We start from the raw sequence: 17,282 nt of genomic DNA on the forward strand, positions 1-17,282 counted from the left end.
AGGGGATATCAGCCGGAATAGTTGAAGTGGAGCCTCCCTGTGCAGAGGCAGTCTACCTCCGAATAGCAGATCCCTCTCGGCTTGTGAGATTTCACAAGACCTGCTGTTGGAAGCGGGCTAGATGAGCTGTTGGTCTATGGTGAGGCTGTTTGAATGGTTCTAAGCGGCACCAATAACTCCTGCCACAATTCTACGCATCCCTTCCTGAATAAATTTCAGGCTTCTGCATGAACTTTCCACCTCCCCGACCTCTGCGGATGGCGTTGGGTGGGAAGGGAAATGCAGGGCAGGGCAGGGCAGGGCAAGACAGACAAAAGAAGGCCTCTCACCTTATAATGTTGCTTCCAGAGCAAGGATACACTTCCCCCGGGCTTGGCCAGTAATGATCAGGTTGGCTGTGCCAGAAAAGCATGATTGGCGGATCCCCAAAAAAAGATGGGACTAGGAAAATACCAGAGAAAAAGAAAAGAAAGTCTTAGCTCTACAGCAGGCTGTGGCTGTTGTGCAACTGGGACCATCCCTTTTCTTTTTATGCACCTGCCGGCCAGGTGGGAGTGTTCAAAAGGAAATGCCATTCAATTGGCTGAGGGTTAAATACCTTGGATAACAGCATTTTATAGCCTTTTCCTTTCCTTGGGTTGACCAGAGGAACTGATAGGTGCCAAGGACCCAGGACACATTTCTTTACTTAAAGAGTAGCCCACAACCTCATTAAAGAGAGACATGGGCGTATAGTCCAAAAGAACACAGAAGGAAGCATGAAAAAGCCCAGGCAGGTAAAAAAACAACAACAACCTGGTGGATAAACCCCAAAGTCAGGTAAAATTGCCTGTTTGGAACTAGGATTCATTGGGCAGTGCTGGATAAATTTTAGACCCCTATCTATACATTTTGAACAATCAACAAACTATCACTATTAAATGAAATTATTCAGAGGAAGGGGAGGGAGGGAGATAAAAGAATAATTGCTTGCATATGTTTGTAAATGTAATTGCAGTCAGGAAGAGCAAAATAATTTCTGCTTAAACCACTTGCAAAATAAAACAATAATGTTCCATTGGCTGCTGGAGCAAACTGTGTGACAGGATAAACTGTGGTTTCCAACCCAGCATTCTGTATTCTCAGATATAGGTTGGTTAGAGGGGCTGGTTAGAAAGGGTCTCTCTTTCTGGAACCCCCATCCCAGTGCAGAAGGGGAAAGTCTCCATTGCCACAGGATAACTGGGGGAGCTTTGTGTACACACAAACAGCAGAATTTTCTCAAAACATTGAATAAAATGTGGATTCCATCAGTTGCATTGCCTTTCTTTTTGAATGCAGAGTGAGCCTCCCTCCTCACTATGTTAAGTGATAGCAGGGGTGAATCCTTCTTAGCATGGGCAGGGCACTTTACCTTCACTGCATATTTATCATAGCCAGCTCTCGCTGCTTTCAGGTCAACTGTAATGTCTTCCTGGCAGGCTCAGACTCCAGAACACCCCCCTTTTAGAAAGGGAACCCCTGGTGGGAATTTATATGTGGCTTGCTTAAAAGCAAGCACAGTTCTAGAGTATCCAGCAATCCGTCACACTCTGGTGTGACCAAGATACAGAAAACAGGCAGAATAGGGCTTTGCAGCCTGGTTCACAATGGCTGGTGTCACCAGGGGGCAGATTTAGCACCCAATTCAGTGGTGTGTCCCAAAGTGCACCCCAATACTTCCTTCTATATCCTTGGTCACTTCACTGGGGGAAACCAAAATTCAGCACTTTTTTGACATTCATTTATCAGATTTGTTTTAATACCTCCCTCATGTGCAATTATCAGGACAAATTTATACATGTAAAAGTAGAAAGAAAATACCAAAAGCAGATGCAAAATTATTATTATTTTTTTAAAAAACTGGAAGGTGGAAAAGCACAGTGGCAAAAGCCTTTTTGGGGTGAGAGGTCTCTTTCCTTGGTGATGGGAAGTCCTTGGTGCTTAACATAGGCAGCTGGTGAGCTTCCCTAGGGAGAAAGTTCCATAAGAGGGCAGACTCTCTCCCCAGGGATACCATGGCTATGATGATAGTGAAACCTACACACACACACACACAGAGGGGGGGGGGGAGCACCAGAGAGAGAGCCAGGAGAGTTAGCAGGATTACACTCCTCCGTCCATAGGTCTGGCCAAGGCACTGTGCCAAAGCCAGGCCTGGAGTTGAAGGACAACCACCTCACCCAATTGCCTTGCCCAAGAAGATATATATATATATATATATATATATATATATATATATATATATATAAATAAAAATAAAACTGTCTGGTAGCTGTTAGAATCCCTGAGGTCCACCCAGGGAGTGGTCTCACACAGCCACGTCTTTCAAGGCAATCGGGACCAGCCCCTTTCACAGTGAGGCACTTACCTGGACCCAGGCACCTTGCTAAAAACAAAAGCCAAGGTGAGCCAAAGGTCAAGCAGACGTGTGGTTGGCCACACCTCCTCCAAGCACTTCATCCACCTTCTCAGACCACTGGCCTTCCACAGCATCCAGGGATGGGGAATCGGTGGCAATAAACATAAAACTAGATGGTGCTCTGGTTGCAACCATTGGTCTGATCTGTAGAAACAACAGCATCTGGAGTCAAGATAGAAAAGGACTATTTTATCCTCAAACTGCTTAGCAATCATGGCACCATATGCCTTTATAGGGAAGGGCAGAACTTGCCCTGGAGTCCTGATAATGGACAGCCCAGCCCAGCCTTCACTGACCAGGCTCTGGCAGACGTCCTCCCTATACACGCACACCCATCCTAATGACAGAACTAGTCCTGGGAATCATAATCAGACTTCCTCAGCTCATTTCAAATGTTCAAAGCCCTTCGCCTCCCTCACTGCAGTGCAAGAGCCCCACAAAGTAGGTCAGCTTTGTTCTTCTCACATTGCAGAGAGGGTGTCTGAGGCTGATCAGATGGTGGCTTGCCCAAGGCCTCCTAGCAGATTTGTGACAGCCATACAGGATTGGTGCTGTCACCTGGCATCCTTGGACCATTGCCAGGCCCCAGACAAGACCCACTGTTGATGCCTCTCCCTGGAATGCTTAAAATTCTGGCCCCGTGCTCTGAGCAGCCCCAGGTAGCCGGTCCAGTTTCCCACAATGCTCCTCATTGAGCATCACGTCTAGGACGACAGCCACCCACCCCCAAAAGTTTTTTCCGGGACGAGAAAGAGAGGAAGGGACCCACTAGGGCCCCCCTCAAACCTGAAGCTGGTCAATATATGGTTTAGGGCAGTTTTTAATATTTAATGCTGTATTGTTTTAAACACTCGATTGGGAGCCTTCCAGAGTGAATGGGAAAATTCAGCCAGATGAGTGGGGTATAAATAAATTAATTATTATTATTATTATTATTATTATTATTATTATTATTATTATTATCAGAGATAAGTTTCAAACCAGGGACTCCCCATTTCCCCTTCTAAATCCGCTTTACTACACATGGCTCTCTCTTTGGGGCAATTAGAAGCCTTCCAATTCCACCACCTAAAAGTGTGTCTTCCAGAGAGCTGGCCTCACAATGGGTTAACTTTGGAGGCAGTGCTGGTATTAATGACTGTTGCATAGTCAAACACACAGTTCCCTGGAGTGTGTAGGAGGTCAGTGGGGGAAATGGGGTCTGACGCAGTAAGGCAGGAAGAATCCTTTCAGCTCTTGCGCAACCGTGCTGGAACCATTTCCGTATTATTATGGAGAAGTGTTATAAATGTGTCATTATGTAAATCCTCCAAGTCAGACAATCACTACCAGAATGAAAAGAGGGAAAGGGCGGTGGGGGTGGGGGTGGGGGGTGGAATTGTTGCCTGCTCCTCACCTCTTGCCTGACGATTCCCAATTGTGTGATTGTTTTGGCAGCGTCACCGCCAGCATCATAAAAGTGAACTCGCCCGGCGTGTTCAAGAGCCCAGGTGTCAATTCCGGAGACGGGCAAATTGCACCTGTACTTCGTACAGCAGGTCTGTGGTAGGTACGGGGGATGCCATAGCTCAGTGGCAAAGCACATTCTTGGCATGCATCCAGTCCTCTCTGCATCTCTCAGAAGGCCTTTGCTCTGAAACCCTGGAGAGCCCAAGTTGCACTCTGCAGAACACCATCTTCTATTGGAAGGGCAGTCCGGGTTCAAGTCTGGCGTATAAAGAAAGAAGCTAAGAAGGGTAAGCAGGAGACTTGAAGCTGCCCATCAAGTCAAGGCTGACTCAAGATATTTTGCTGCCTGAGGCCAAGGACAATATGGGCACTCATCTACACACACATGTCCCGTGTGTGGAAACAGACCACACTGGAAGTTGAACCCTCCCCATGATGAGACCGTGTCCTCCATCACACCTGAGGTCAGTGGGCTAGCCTAAGAGGCTCAGTACAGGCTGTGTGGAGCACACCCAGAGCTCAGTCCTCCCAACCCAACCCACACACTGATAATTTTACTATTTATACCCCACATATCTTACTGGGTTGCCCCAGCCACTCTGGGCAGCTACCAGCATATATTAAAGCAGAATAAAACAGTAAACATTAAAAAAAAAATTACTTCCCTATACAGGATTGCCTTCAGGCGGCTCAGGGGTCAGATAACTCCATACCCTCCAACCTTTCTCCAATGAAAATAGGGATGTTCTAAGGAAAAGCAGGACATTCCGGGATCAGATTAGAAACTGGGACGGCTTCTCTAAATCAGGGATGTCACTAGAAAACAGGGACACTTCGGAGGGTCTGCAATCTGCATGGGGGGGGAAATCCTCCAGAAAATTCATCAGCATGCTAGTGCACAGTTCTCCTAATAAACACTTTTTAAAAAATGGAGCTTTGCATGAAGTGCATTTTTGCAAGAAATTTTCCCTATTGATTTTGTATGTATTACTTAGCATGATAGGCACCTTGTGGTGGCATGCACACTTTCACCTACTACAGGGTATCCCCACCCCTGCCTTAATACAGCCGTACCTTGGAAGTCGATCAGAATCCGTTCCAGAAGTCCGTTTGACTTCCAAAACGTTTGGGAACCAAAGTGTGGCTTCTGATTGGCTGCAGGAAGCTCCTGCAACCAATCAGAAGCCATGGAAGCCCCATCAGACGTTCGGGTTCCAAAGAATGCTCACAAACCGGAACACTCACTTCTGTACCAAGGCATTTGGGATCGAAGGTACAATTGTAAATGCATTTTTGTAGACATTGGTGGGTTGGGGAACTTCACTGCAACCTTAGAAGAAGTGTGAGCTTTAAAGGGGAGCCATGGTTTGGTTTTGCATATTGGCTGAGAAGTGTGGATTAGGGTAGTTTCTCATTAAAATGCCAACAAAATTGAATTTCACCTGCCCCTCCCTACCTGGACTACCATTCAACGTATTAGTCCATGAATTTGAGGACAGTCACATTACCTATCAGCTTATGACATACCCTCCAACATTTCTCTGATTTCCTAAGGAAAATAGGGACCTTCAGAGGGTCTGTTATGAATGTTGATAATTCTCTACTCCCACTATGAAAGCTAAACCATGACTCAACACTAAAATTCTAATTAGGAGAATCCTAAATTCATTTTGAAAGAAAATTTGAGTTGGGCAAACATTGCTTAAGTTTTTCCCCTCTCCCTGTTACATTTCACTGTGTCCCATTCCAGAAGGAAGTAAATTCCAGTTCCAGGTTTACTTTGGTAGAGAATATTGCAATGGAGTGGAGCGATCCTTAGCTGGCAGCTGGCATGTAAGGAACCCTTGGTCCCTGGTGGAATCCTGTGCCAGGGCAAGATCCTCTTCTGGAACAGATTCCCTGCAATCAGGAGAAGTGAAGCAGAGAAGCTGGTTCAATCTAAGAGAGTCACTTTGGGCTCCGGGGATGAGGGACCTTGAGAGAAACTCATCTTAAAACAGAGTGTTACTCGTTCTGGGATGCTGACGGTGTGCTAAGCATCCATTCTACAGCTCTTCTTCTTCTTCCTACGCAGTCGCTCTGACTAAGAAGGTTCAGCAAAGGCCATGGAGAGAGGAGACTCGGTGGGGCATGAGTCATATATGCTGCCATACAGAGCTTTGGCAGCTTACAACTTTCCTATGATTGCATTTGGGCAAAATGAATGTTTTTGTGCTCCAGTTGCCAGACGAATAGGAAAGGTAATTCTGCCTTCTGCTGTGCTGGGCATGTGAAAATAATTTTTCTGTGAAGGTACTGTTTGCAGTGGGGATTTTTTAAAAAAATACTTCAAGTTTCTAGGCCTCATTATGGTGGAACCATACACCCTGAAACCACGTATCTGCAATCAGATCCGGTGCTCATTTCTTGTCTGTTTGGTTGCTTAATGACCTCTATCCATTCCTCTCCTCCTGCCACAATAGTCCTCCTTATCCCTGCACACACACACCCCCCAAAAAAATCCCACCACATCCTGATTTTTGCACGAGTTCACTTACTAAGTTTGTAACAAAAGCCTGAGCAAGTCCCAGCATCAAGGTGATGTAGACTAATTTCACAACAGATTTGCTAATGCTCGAACCTCCTTAAAATCCCCAACCCCCAACCTGGAAATCTTGCTCCTACCTAATCCCTAACTTTGTAGGGTTGGCTGCGGTTATTTAGTGGTGACGTAGGGGTACTCTGTGCATGCTCAAGGGCACAGTCATCTTTATTATTACTTTATACAGTTCCCAGGCTTTGCTTCTGGAGCTGAGACCCTCATTATCTCTGGCTCCTTCTGGGGTTTAGATGAGCTAACTTGGGATGTTTGTTTTGGAAGCTGAACTGGAAGCCTTGCCAGTTTTATTATTCAGAAATAGCTCCTTTGTACTCTTCCCTATACTGTAACTTGTTGCTTACTTTCCCCCTATAATGAGTTCAAAGTGAGGGGTGAGGAAAGGAAATATCCACAATATGGAATGTTCTCTGAATACGAAATCAGGGTTTACAGCAAACAATTTTAAAAAGGGTGGGGGTTGTTGTGAAAATGGGCAGGAAGAGTGGATAGAACCCTTGGCTGGAGGAATCGCCCAGAGGAATCACAACCTGAATGCCCAAGGTTTAATTCAAGGTGACAAATGTCTCCCCAAATAGTTCAGGTGCAGGAAGCAGTGAATAGCTACAACCAGGACTAGATACTTGATCACATAATTGATCACAAGGGGTGCTTCCCATAGGCTCAGACAGATCTGCCCCAGTGTTTGGCACTGCATCTCTGTGGCCAGCCAGATGCCACTGGCTAATCATAGCATGCCAGAAATCATCTGTCTCCAGGATTTGGCCATCAAACGAATCCTGTCTGAAACACAGAGGGTGGTATTCCATGATAGTCCTGCTCAGAGTAGACCCACTGAAGTAGACATGATTAACTTCGGTGCATTCATTTCAATGAGTCTGCTCTGAGTAGAATGCATCTCGTTTGTTCCATTTTTAGCTCTAGATGTCATTGATATATCACCCTCCATTAATTTGTTCAACCATTTTTAATAGTGTATATATGTGTTTCATTTATACCCAACTTTTCTCCAAGGAGCACAAGATAAGCTTACATACTTTAATCCTCACAACAACCCTTGAAGGTAGGCCCAAAGATACTGACTGGCCCAGTGTCACTCAATGAGCTTCATGGATGAAACAGGATTTGAACCTGGGTCTCCCTGCTCCTGTTGCCCACCAACTCCTATCAGCACCAGCCAGCATGGCCCGGGGTCAGTGATGATGGGAGCTGAGAGACCAACACTAGCTGAAGGGTAACTTCCCTACCCCAATCTAAGAAAAGGCAGAATGAACATCACTTCCCAAGACAGACAACCTACTCAGCCAACAGTCTCTACATCTTGTCTGAGTTGAGCCTTAGTTTGTTGGCCCTCATCCAGCCTAGTGCTAGTTCCAGGCATTAATGATGTGTGTGGTCGAAATGTCAGCTTTCAGCCTGTAAAGACGGACTCAGCAAAGACAAAATATGGAGATAGCCCTGAATTCAGCATATACTGTACAACTGGATTAATTATCATTATCTGTATATGCTGCCCAGCCTCTGATGTGCCTTGAGGGAAAGGGGCATTGCTTAACCCCTAAGCATTGAAACTTGAAGTATTAAACTCTGGAATTATTATTATTGGGGGCGGGGGGGCATGTTGCTTCCTACAGGGAAACCAAGCAAGTCAAATGGTAGAGCCAAGAGGTGGTGTCCCAGAGGTTTTGTTGGAAACCAAGAGACAAAAGCCTTGCAGCCCTTTGGCTGGAGCTGGTCCAAGACACTTTGCCGCCTGAGGTGAAGGACAGCAGCTGAACGTTACTTCAAACCAGGCAATGCGACAGCATCCGCCATTTTGTTTTATTCTGGTCAGTTGGCAACTCTAAGGCTGAGGTACTGTACATTCCCTGCGTTTAAGGGCTGTGTGGCCAGGGGATGAGAGAGAAGACCAGGCGCTCCGGACCCAAAAGTGGAATCTGGCAGGAGGGCTAGAGGATGGCTGAGAACAATTAGAGGGTCCAGTTTCTGGTCTAAAAGGAGAAGTAATGGGGGTCCTTGGGAAATTATCAATGGTTTCTTAAACAGAACAATAATATTCTAAAATAATATTCTAAAATTCCCTGAGTTCCCCGAGGAGGAGAATTGATAGTCAAAGCACTCTGAGAACGGTTTCTCTGTGAGGGGAATAGGGGTCTCCTAGCAATTCTCAGTACCCTTAACAAACTACAGTTCCCAGGATTCTTTGGGGGAAGCCATGACTGGCATGACACTGCTTTAAATGTACAGTGTAGAAGGGGCCTATTTCTCTTTCTGTCATAGGAATTAAACTCTGTCACCGAGTGTGGGTTCCCCCTTCACACATTGAATGAATACATGGAGGCGGCCATGGGGCCACGTGAGGTTGCCCCACCTACCACCATCCCCGCACACCAACACCACCCTCCCCTGACAGACATCTGTTTCAACATTCATTGGCAAGAGTCTGCATGCACAGATGCATGTGTGGAGGGCTCCCATGTGCATTCATCCCAGGGATGTGGCGGTAACATACAGGACTAGGCCTCAAGGACCTGCAAGCTGCCATTCATCGGTTCATTCCTTCACACAACGTGTGGAGGCAATTGTGTGTAGCAGCCCTTGTCAATTCTCCACAAGTGGAATATCCCATCCCCTTGTTGAGATTTCTGATCTCCGCCCCACTCTTCATCCTCAGGGAGTTGCTGGCACTCTCCCGCTTGCCTCTGGTGAAGTTTTATCTGCAAACAACTAAGCAAGCAATAAATTTATCAGTAAACAAATGGCATAGATTGCCTCTCTCTCTCCCCCCCCCCCCCCATCTCCAGCACCAACCCCCAACTCCTATTTCTCTTGTTTATACTGTATACATACCAGAGGCTCTCACGCTGTCCTAGAAACCTGGCACGTGTTTGATGTCAAAACATATGGAGATCAAAGGCCTGGAGAAGGAGGAGGAACAGCAGAGAGAAAAATTCATATCCAAAGTCCAGGTCCTGCCTGGGCACCATTTGTAGCTCGGGAGCAGGGGTGAGGCACAGGTATTGCCTTCACCCAAGAGGGGATTTGACCCCAGAGCAAACCGGCAGTGCTGGGAACATGCAATAACAGAAAATGCCTTCTGAGCACACACACATTTCTTGGATGTTCACAGATACAGTGGTACCTCGGGTTACATACGCTTCAGGTTACATACGCTTCAGGTTACAGACTCCTTGCCTTTCTAGGGAGCATCCAAACAGGGGCTGTGGTTTGTTTGTTACTCCCTAGAAAGGCAAGCCAACCACAAATCATGACTGAAGGTTGGCTAGTAATTGTGGCACATTGTGGAGGAGCAAGCCATAATCCCGAGAGGGTCTCTTAGCAACTTTCAGCACCCTTGACCCACGACACTTCCCAGCATCGTTGTGGGGAAGCCGTGACTGCTCAAAGTGGTATGATACAGCTTTAAATGTATAGGGCAGATGGGGCCCAAGTCTCTGAAGACCAAACACTGAGGACATCACGGCATTTCTTATGCTTTGGGGTATAACAACAGAGGACTTCCCAGTGCAACTTGCAGAACCCATCACTTAGGTTCAAAGAGCTGAGCACTAAGCGTGCTTCCATACTTTGGGGGAGCCAGCCTTGTACACAGCAAATGCTTCCTTTTCAGATTGGGAGAGGGGTTTAGTGGGCAGAGGAAACGGGTATGGAAGACATATACATGTTCCACTTTACATCCTGGAGACTTGCAACATAGTTAGTGGAAGTTCATCAGGTGTAGCTTGTCCGAGCATTAAGTTACAGAGATCAAGGAGGATGTACCTGTTGAATATTGTTCAGAAGTGACAGCTCCTCCTGAGCTCTGCCAGAGGGGGAGAAACACTACAAGGCATCTCTAGGAGCATGCCAGACATGTAACTAGGAGTCAATAATAATAATAATAATAGTAGTAGTAGTAGTAGTAGTAGTAGTACTGTAGTAGTAGCAGTAGTAGTATATTACTTATACCCCACCCATCCAACAGGGTAGGAAGAGAAACAAATACTTTTTTCTATCTGCTTCTCATTTTTAAAGTCCCCCCCCACACATTCCATTGCAAACATTTCATTGTTTCTGTATTAGTTTTCCCCGCTGATTTAATGGGAGACCAGTCAATCATCTGCTGCCTGTATATTCCTTGTTATCTATCCAAATAGGATTAAATACTACTAGCACTCCTTTCCCAAACAGGCCATCAGACCTGCCAGATTTCAGACACACTGAACAAAGGGCCCCCTGTTTCGCAGGCAATTTAAAAAACAGTACTCTTCCTATAATCTTCACATTACTTTTAATGGGAGACCCAGGTGCATATCTCCTGCTTGTACCTTCAGTGTTCTTTATTTTGCCTACCGGCATGAAACTGTCAGGCATTCCGCTACCCTGCAAAGGATTAGGTCTGCAGTGTTTTAGAAGGATAGAACAAGAGAGTCCCCATTTTATAGGCAATTTAAGAAAAGACACTCAGACATAGCCTAGCTGCTGTCTGAACTACATTATACCAACCAGAGCTGCGGAGCGTTCTCCAAGGGCCACATTCTAGCAGTGGGTGGGGCTCCAAAAACTTTAAAGGGTGGAAACAAAGCGCACACACAATATACAGTCACACCCTCATTCTCTCTCACACACACACACCACCAAAAATTCAGTGGTACCTCGGGTTAAGAACTTACCGGTAATTCATTCTGGAGGTCCGTTCTTAACCTGAAACTGTTCTTAACCTGAGGTACCACTTTAGCTAATGGGGCCTCCCACTGCTGGCGCACCGCTGCCATGCGATTTCTGTTCTCATCCTGAAGCAAAGTACTTAACCTGAGGTACTATTTCTGGGTTAGCAGAGTCTGTAACCTGAAGCGTCTGTAACCTGAAGTGTCTGTAACCTGAGGCACCACTGTACACACATACCACATTTCTTTCTTTCTTTCATTCTTTTTTATTTATTTATTAAATTTCTATACCGTTCTTCATCCGAGTATCACAGGGCGGCTTACAATATACAGGCATCTCCACGCATTTGACTCATGCTTGACCCTGTGTCCGTGTGGCACTGGGAAATTATTAAATAAATCAAGTTAAACCACAAAAAAGGGCCCGAAAAGAGCAGGGAAACTGCAGAAAATGTTGTGTAAAGAGCAGGAAAATGGCTAGCAATCCCAGAAGCCTTTGCAACTGCAATGCCACGAGCCTTTCAAGGCCTATGTGGCGACACCCTTGTCATTGTTTCCACGCCATCCTGCAGCTACAAGGAAGACCAAGAGCCAGCATTGCCGCTATTCATGCCAGTCTGGTAAGTGCTGCTGGTTTTCTAAAATGGTTTTACAGGGGTTTCCAGAGATTTAGAGGGTGTTTGCAGGCTTTTGCTATGTGTGATTTCACTTATATGTACCCGGGAGCATAAGACGCCTGTAAAAACACAAAAACGCAGAGCATAACAACACACAATAACAATTCCACCTTCCCACCATTTAAAAGACCATAGATTGTTTAATTGAACAATGGTATTCAAACATACACACCCGTTTTACACACCCACCCATCCATTCTCTCTCACACACCCCACATGTGTGCACTCACACATGTACACCCACCAGTGCCTGATTTACGTATAAGCTAAACAAGCTATAGCTTAGGTTCCCATTCTCTTGCCCCCCAAAAAAAAAAAATTAAAGGGGGAAAAAACTGGATGTACATTTCCAAAATATAAGATAAAAAACAAATAAAATAAAACCTACATACAGCAACAGTGTTTTGTGTTGTGTAGGCTCCTATGATGTAAGTAATGGGCCCCGCCTGCTAGCCTGCTCCCTAAAATATCACTGGTTTGCTCATTTCTATATATGTATAGGGTACCTACATTCTGCATGTGCAAATGGCTTTATATACCTATTAGGTTCATAAATTACCATATAGCATATATTCAACACAAAAAACTGTGACAATTTATTGTTGCCAAAGGACAGCTGGACATATAAAGGGCCTCATTACCTTCAGTAGCTTAGGGCCTCATGAAACCTAAATCCGGCCCTGACACCCACTGTACTTCCATGCTGTGGAGTCCCTTCCCAAGCGCACAACTGATCGGCAGCTGGCTTTGCAATGCAGAGTTCCCTGTTCCTGCTGCTGCTGCGGCTTCCGCACTGTCCAGAGAGGGAGTGCTTTCCCTGCGCCAGAAGCCAGCGCAAAAGTGGACCAGGCTGGCAACCTAGCAAAAGGGCCCTCTGCTTCTTCTGTCTAATGGCGAAGGTTCCCCAACATCTGGAGGTTGCCCATCCTTGATCTAAACCCTCAGCTTCGCAGTTGTCTTTCCCCACACCCTGTATAACCTTTCTGTGACCTGTGGAGGTTCTTCTTCTAAAAAAAAAAAAAAAGCTTTCCCCTCTCCTTTTTCACTATTCTCTCTCTCTCCCTCTCCCTCCCTGTGACCTTCCTGCGAACTGCACATAGTGTTCTAGGTCCGGTTCATCAGTGCAAAACAATGCCTCCGATGCAAAACAGCTAAAAGTGAATGAACAAACAAATGAACTGGGTTTTTGTTTTTTCATTTCCATCAGCTCAAATTCCCATGCATTTGTGCTAATGAAAATGAATGAGCAAACAGGGCCTCGTCGTTTGCTTAGATTCCCATTCGTTTCTAAACTGTCCCATTAGACGCCCAAAGTGCACTTTCTGGAAACATCACGTGTTGTCCAACCAGAGAGAGAGAGAATTCAGTGCATTCACCTGAAAGCATCGAGAAGCCCCCTGCAAACTTCCCACTCATTGCCAAAGGTTGCTTCCTGGATGTGACTGGGGTTCACACATGCACGCCCCATATACATGTTTTATTCCCACATGTTATTTTGAGTGGGTGACGGGGGCTTCTCTTTCTCTCCATCCCCTAGAACATAAACATGTTAGCACATGTTACCGGTATCCTCCTGGCATCCAAGGATCCCTGACTGAACTTCAGATGTCCTGGATTTTGCGTTCCCGCCAAGGATTCAGAGTTCCTGACTCTTCCAGGCTGGAAGTGGGATCTTAAGGAGCTGGGGAGTTGCATAATTACCGAGCTCTAAAATTCCGAGACTCTTATTTGTTTGGCCTCCAGTCTGGAAATCTGAAAACTCAAGAGGTGATGTATACACTGGTGCAAGAAAGAAATTCTGCACATTTGCAAAAGCTGCCCCCTTCTCCCTATTATTATTATTATTATGAGTTAGCCCTGAAAGGTGCTGCACAACTGTTGAAATGAAGAACAAAATAAATAAACAACAGTCTTGGATTGGAGGCACCCCAAATTTCCTCCTTTTTTTGGCAGCTTCCCGTGGAACGTCTGGAATAATGGCAACTGGGGTGCTAAATCAACGTGAATAGCAAACAGCCCTGGCTAGTCTCTTGACGTCTGGGTCAGTTACCAAGACTTTTTCATGCAAAGCCAGAAATTTGGTCCTGGTTTTTGAATTAACGCTTTTTAAAAAAGTGTGTGGGGGGGGACCGGTGTCGCCAACACTGAAGCACCAAGTTGTTCAGCTCAACCCCAGTGGACAATTTGGCACACTGCTGCATGTAAGGCTGCAATACGGCTGTCTTTGAGGTTCCTTCACGGCGTGCTGGCAGGTTGTGGCTGAGCAGCATGTCAGGGCAAGGACAGCCCTGGGGCTTTCTCTCTCACACCCACTCCCCTGACATTTCCCAAACTCCTCCTCCTCCCTCCTGGATCTCTCCTGGTATCAGAATGCATGGAACCAATAATCAGCAACTGTAGGTAGAAGAAAGGTGAGGCAGCTATCACAGGCCTCGGGAGCATAGGGGGCAATTATTCTCCACTGCTGTTTTCTATATACACATGCCCCGAGTCTTCCCACCTGTTTCTAGTAAACACTGTTGCACGCACAATGCTAGTAAAACTTCCAACTCCCATCCAGCATGTTTGGGAAGTAGGAGGATTTTACAGATAGATAGATAGAAAAATCCTCCCCTTCTATGTGTTTTCCTTTCAAAGTTAACACTTTACTAACCCCGAACAAAAGCCACTGCGTCGTATAGTAAGCAAGACACCCCGCTTCTTAAAGGGGGGAAAGAATGCAAGATATCCTATCGTGCACAAATCCCATTCAAATCAAAGGGAATGAAGTTTGCCGACTCAGGACCAGCTTGTCCCATTGTTTCCCGCATGATTTGTGTTTCTAATTTCCCCGTGATTAGAAACGCTGCAAATGTTTGTCACCACATCCTTCTTCTTCTGCGGATTCATTAATCCATATTAGCTGCCGAACACCTATTATTGGTTCTCCCCCACCAAAAATCGCTGGCGCTTATTGGAACCCATCCTTTGTTCCTAGAATTATTCAAGTTCAAATGGCTCCCCAAATGCCCTTGTCTGGCTCAAGCCAAGCCATCACAGACTATGGAGGATGAAGGTGGGGATATTAGACACCAGACACAGCCTTACCTTGAGTCAGGCCACTGGCCTCTCTAGCTGTCTGGTCCAGAAATGGGGAACCTCTAGCCCAACTGTAGTTAGTTCTTTTAGATATCTACTGCAGATGGGGCCCTGTCATACCGCTTTAAATAGACACTGCTTCCCGCTTCCCCAAAAGAATCCTGGGAACTGTAGTTTGTTAAAGGGTGCTGCGAGTTGTTAGGAGACACCTAATCCCCTCACAGAACTACAGTTCTCAGGGTGGTTTAACATTCAGTCCCTCTTCCCTGGGAACTTGTGGAACTGTAGCTCTGTGAGGGCAAAAGGGGTCTCCTAACAACTCTCACCCTCCTTTAACAAACTGCAACTCCTCCCAGGATTCTGTTGTGGGGAAGCCATGGCTGTTTGATAGCTCAGTCGGTTAGAGCAGGGGTCAGCAAACTTTTTCAGCAGGGGTCCAGTCCACTGTCCCTCAGTCCTTATGGGGGGCCGGACTATATTTGGGGGGGGGGAATGAACGAATTCCTATGCCCCACAAATATCCCAGAGATGCATTTTAAATAAAAGCACACATTCTGCTCATGTAAAAACACCAGGCAGGCCCCACAAATAACCCAGAGATGCATTTTAAATAAAAGGACACATTCCACTCATGTAAAACACGCTGATTCCCGGACCGTCCGTGGGCTGGATTTAGAAGGCAATTGGGCCAGATCCGGCTCCCTGGCCTAGGTTGCCCACCCCTGGGTTAGAGTATGGTGCTGATAACACCAGGGTTGCAGGTTCGATCCCCACATGGGACAGCTTGCTTGCCTATTCCTGTATGGCTGGGGTTTGGGGGCGACTGCACTGTTCTTTTGTTAACTCTCATCACTGCAGGCTCCCTGGAGTTAAAAGAGGGCTCGCCACCTGGGCTTGGGTTGTTGAAAGAAACATCTGGCCTTTACTTTACTTTACTTTACTTTACTCTGCAGGTCCTAATTCAGTCTGGCCGTGAAAGGATCACAGCACCCCCTGCAGCACAAGGAAGCAACTGCAACAAAAAATACTTAAAGTTATAGGGAGCAGCATTTGCCAATCTGGCGCCCTCCAGGTGCACTGGCTGCAGCTGAAGGGAGATCTAGTCCAGACCATCTGGAGGGCACCGAGTTGGTGATTAATGACCTGAGTGTTCAAAGTGCTTCATACATGTTCCTTGTGCTGTAATCCTTCCACAGATAAACCAGTACTGTTATGTCCCATATAGCAGGGTTTGGGGTGGGCTGAGGCTAGTTGCTTCCTTAAGGCCACCTAGTAAGTCCAGAGAGGCTCAGACACATCCAGCTTCTGAAGCCCACTAGCCATAATTAAAAATCGACAACTCACGAAAAGAAGAAAAGAACCCCCCCAAAAAAGAACGAGCGGTTTATATAATCAGCTGATGTGAGAGGACAGGTTCATCATAGTCTAAAGTTACGCCACCAGAACTGATAGTTTTTAATTAATATTTATGAACATTTCTAACCCTTCAATGTGGCAGAATTTCCATCAGTTATCAACAACAACAAAGCCTTTTACCAGATCGTATCTCTCGCTTGCCTGAATTGGCAGCTCTAATCTGAGGGAGAGTGCCACATTTTTGTCCAGTTGTGCGCATCAAAACAAGTTGCAAAACTTATCGAATGCCTCTAAATTTGGGATGCAGGCCAAATATTGCCTTCCTCTGATTGGCCATGTTCATAAAAAGAGTGTCAGATTTGGACTAGGGACTTCGTAACCCACAGTGGAATCCTATGCCTGTTTTCTCAGATGTAAGCCCCATTGGGTCCTTTAGCTTAGCACTACACCAGGATTCTCCTGCCAACCTAGCAGTTCGAAAGCACATCAAAGTGCAAGTAGATAAATAGGTACTGACCTGGCGGGAAGGTAAACGCCGTTTCCATGCGCTGCTCTGGTTCGCCAGAAGCGGCTTAGTCCTGCTGGCCACATGACCCGGAAACTGTACGCCTGCTCCCTTGGCCAATAAAGTGAGATGAGTGCCGCAACCCCAGAGTCAGTCACGACTGGACCTAATGGTCAGGGGTCCCTTTGCCTTTACAACACGATTTGGGGAGGATTACTTACTAATTAAGGTAACCACTTGTGGGAGTTTTTGCTGAAGTGCCCAATGTGTCACACCTTTGACTCCTGCTCTGCTCTCAAAATTCTCTGCCCATCTTGTGGACTGAGAAATAGGGGTGAGGGCAGGGGAGTGTTTCACCAACTTACTGCAGAGTGAAGAAAAATTCTCTAGCACTTGCTCAGAGGTGGGGCTTTCCATTAGCAAAAGCAGTAACACAGCACCTTTCTTTTTTCCCCTTAAGAGTTTTTTTTTGGGGGGGGGAAGGCTGCTGTGGCAAATGGCACCACCAGCAACT

The 17,282-nt window shown here is 46.2% G+C and overlaps 1 protein-coding gene across 6 annotated transcripts in view; it reads right to left on the reverse strand.

Annotated features, from left to right (window-relative positions):
* The window catches only part of LOC307200288 (transcription factor CP2-like protein 1), a 31,363-nt gene extending 19,814 nt beyond the window's left edge, over window positions 1–11,549 (reverse strand). The window contains exons 1-4 of one of the 6 annotated variants that reach the window (XM_079948788.1): window positions 11,477–11,549; window positions 9,336–9,403; window positions 5,618–5,788; window positions 2,390–2,584 (exon numbers count right to left, since the gene is read on the reverse strand). In XM_079948788.1, coding sequence (XP_079804914.1) covers window positions 2,390–2,584; window positions 5,618–5,634 — 212 coding nt within the window. In that variant the 5' untranslated portion in view covers window positions 5,635–5,788; window positions 9,336–9,403; window positions 11,477–11,549. Of the gene's footprint in view, window positions 1–329; window positions 1,799–2,389; window positions 2,746–3,836; window positions 4,402–5,617; window positions 5,805–6,426; window positions 7,326–9,335; window positions 9,404–11,476 lie in introns of those variants that run through there. The other 5 variants (XM_079948789.1, XM_079948790.1, XM_079948786.1 and 2 more) reach the window with 5 other exon arrangements.
* Window positions 11,550–17,282: the final 5,733 nt, after the last annotated feature.

The sequence above is a fragment of the Podarcis cretensis genome (assembly GCF_951804945.1).
Source record: "Podarcis cretensis genome assembly, chromosome: 13".
Taxonomy (NCBI): Eukaryota; Metazoa; Chordata; class Lepidosauria; order Squamata; family Lacertidae; genus Podarcis; species Podarcis cretensis.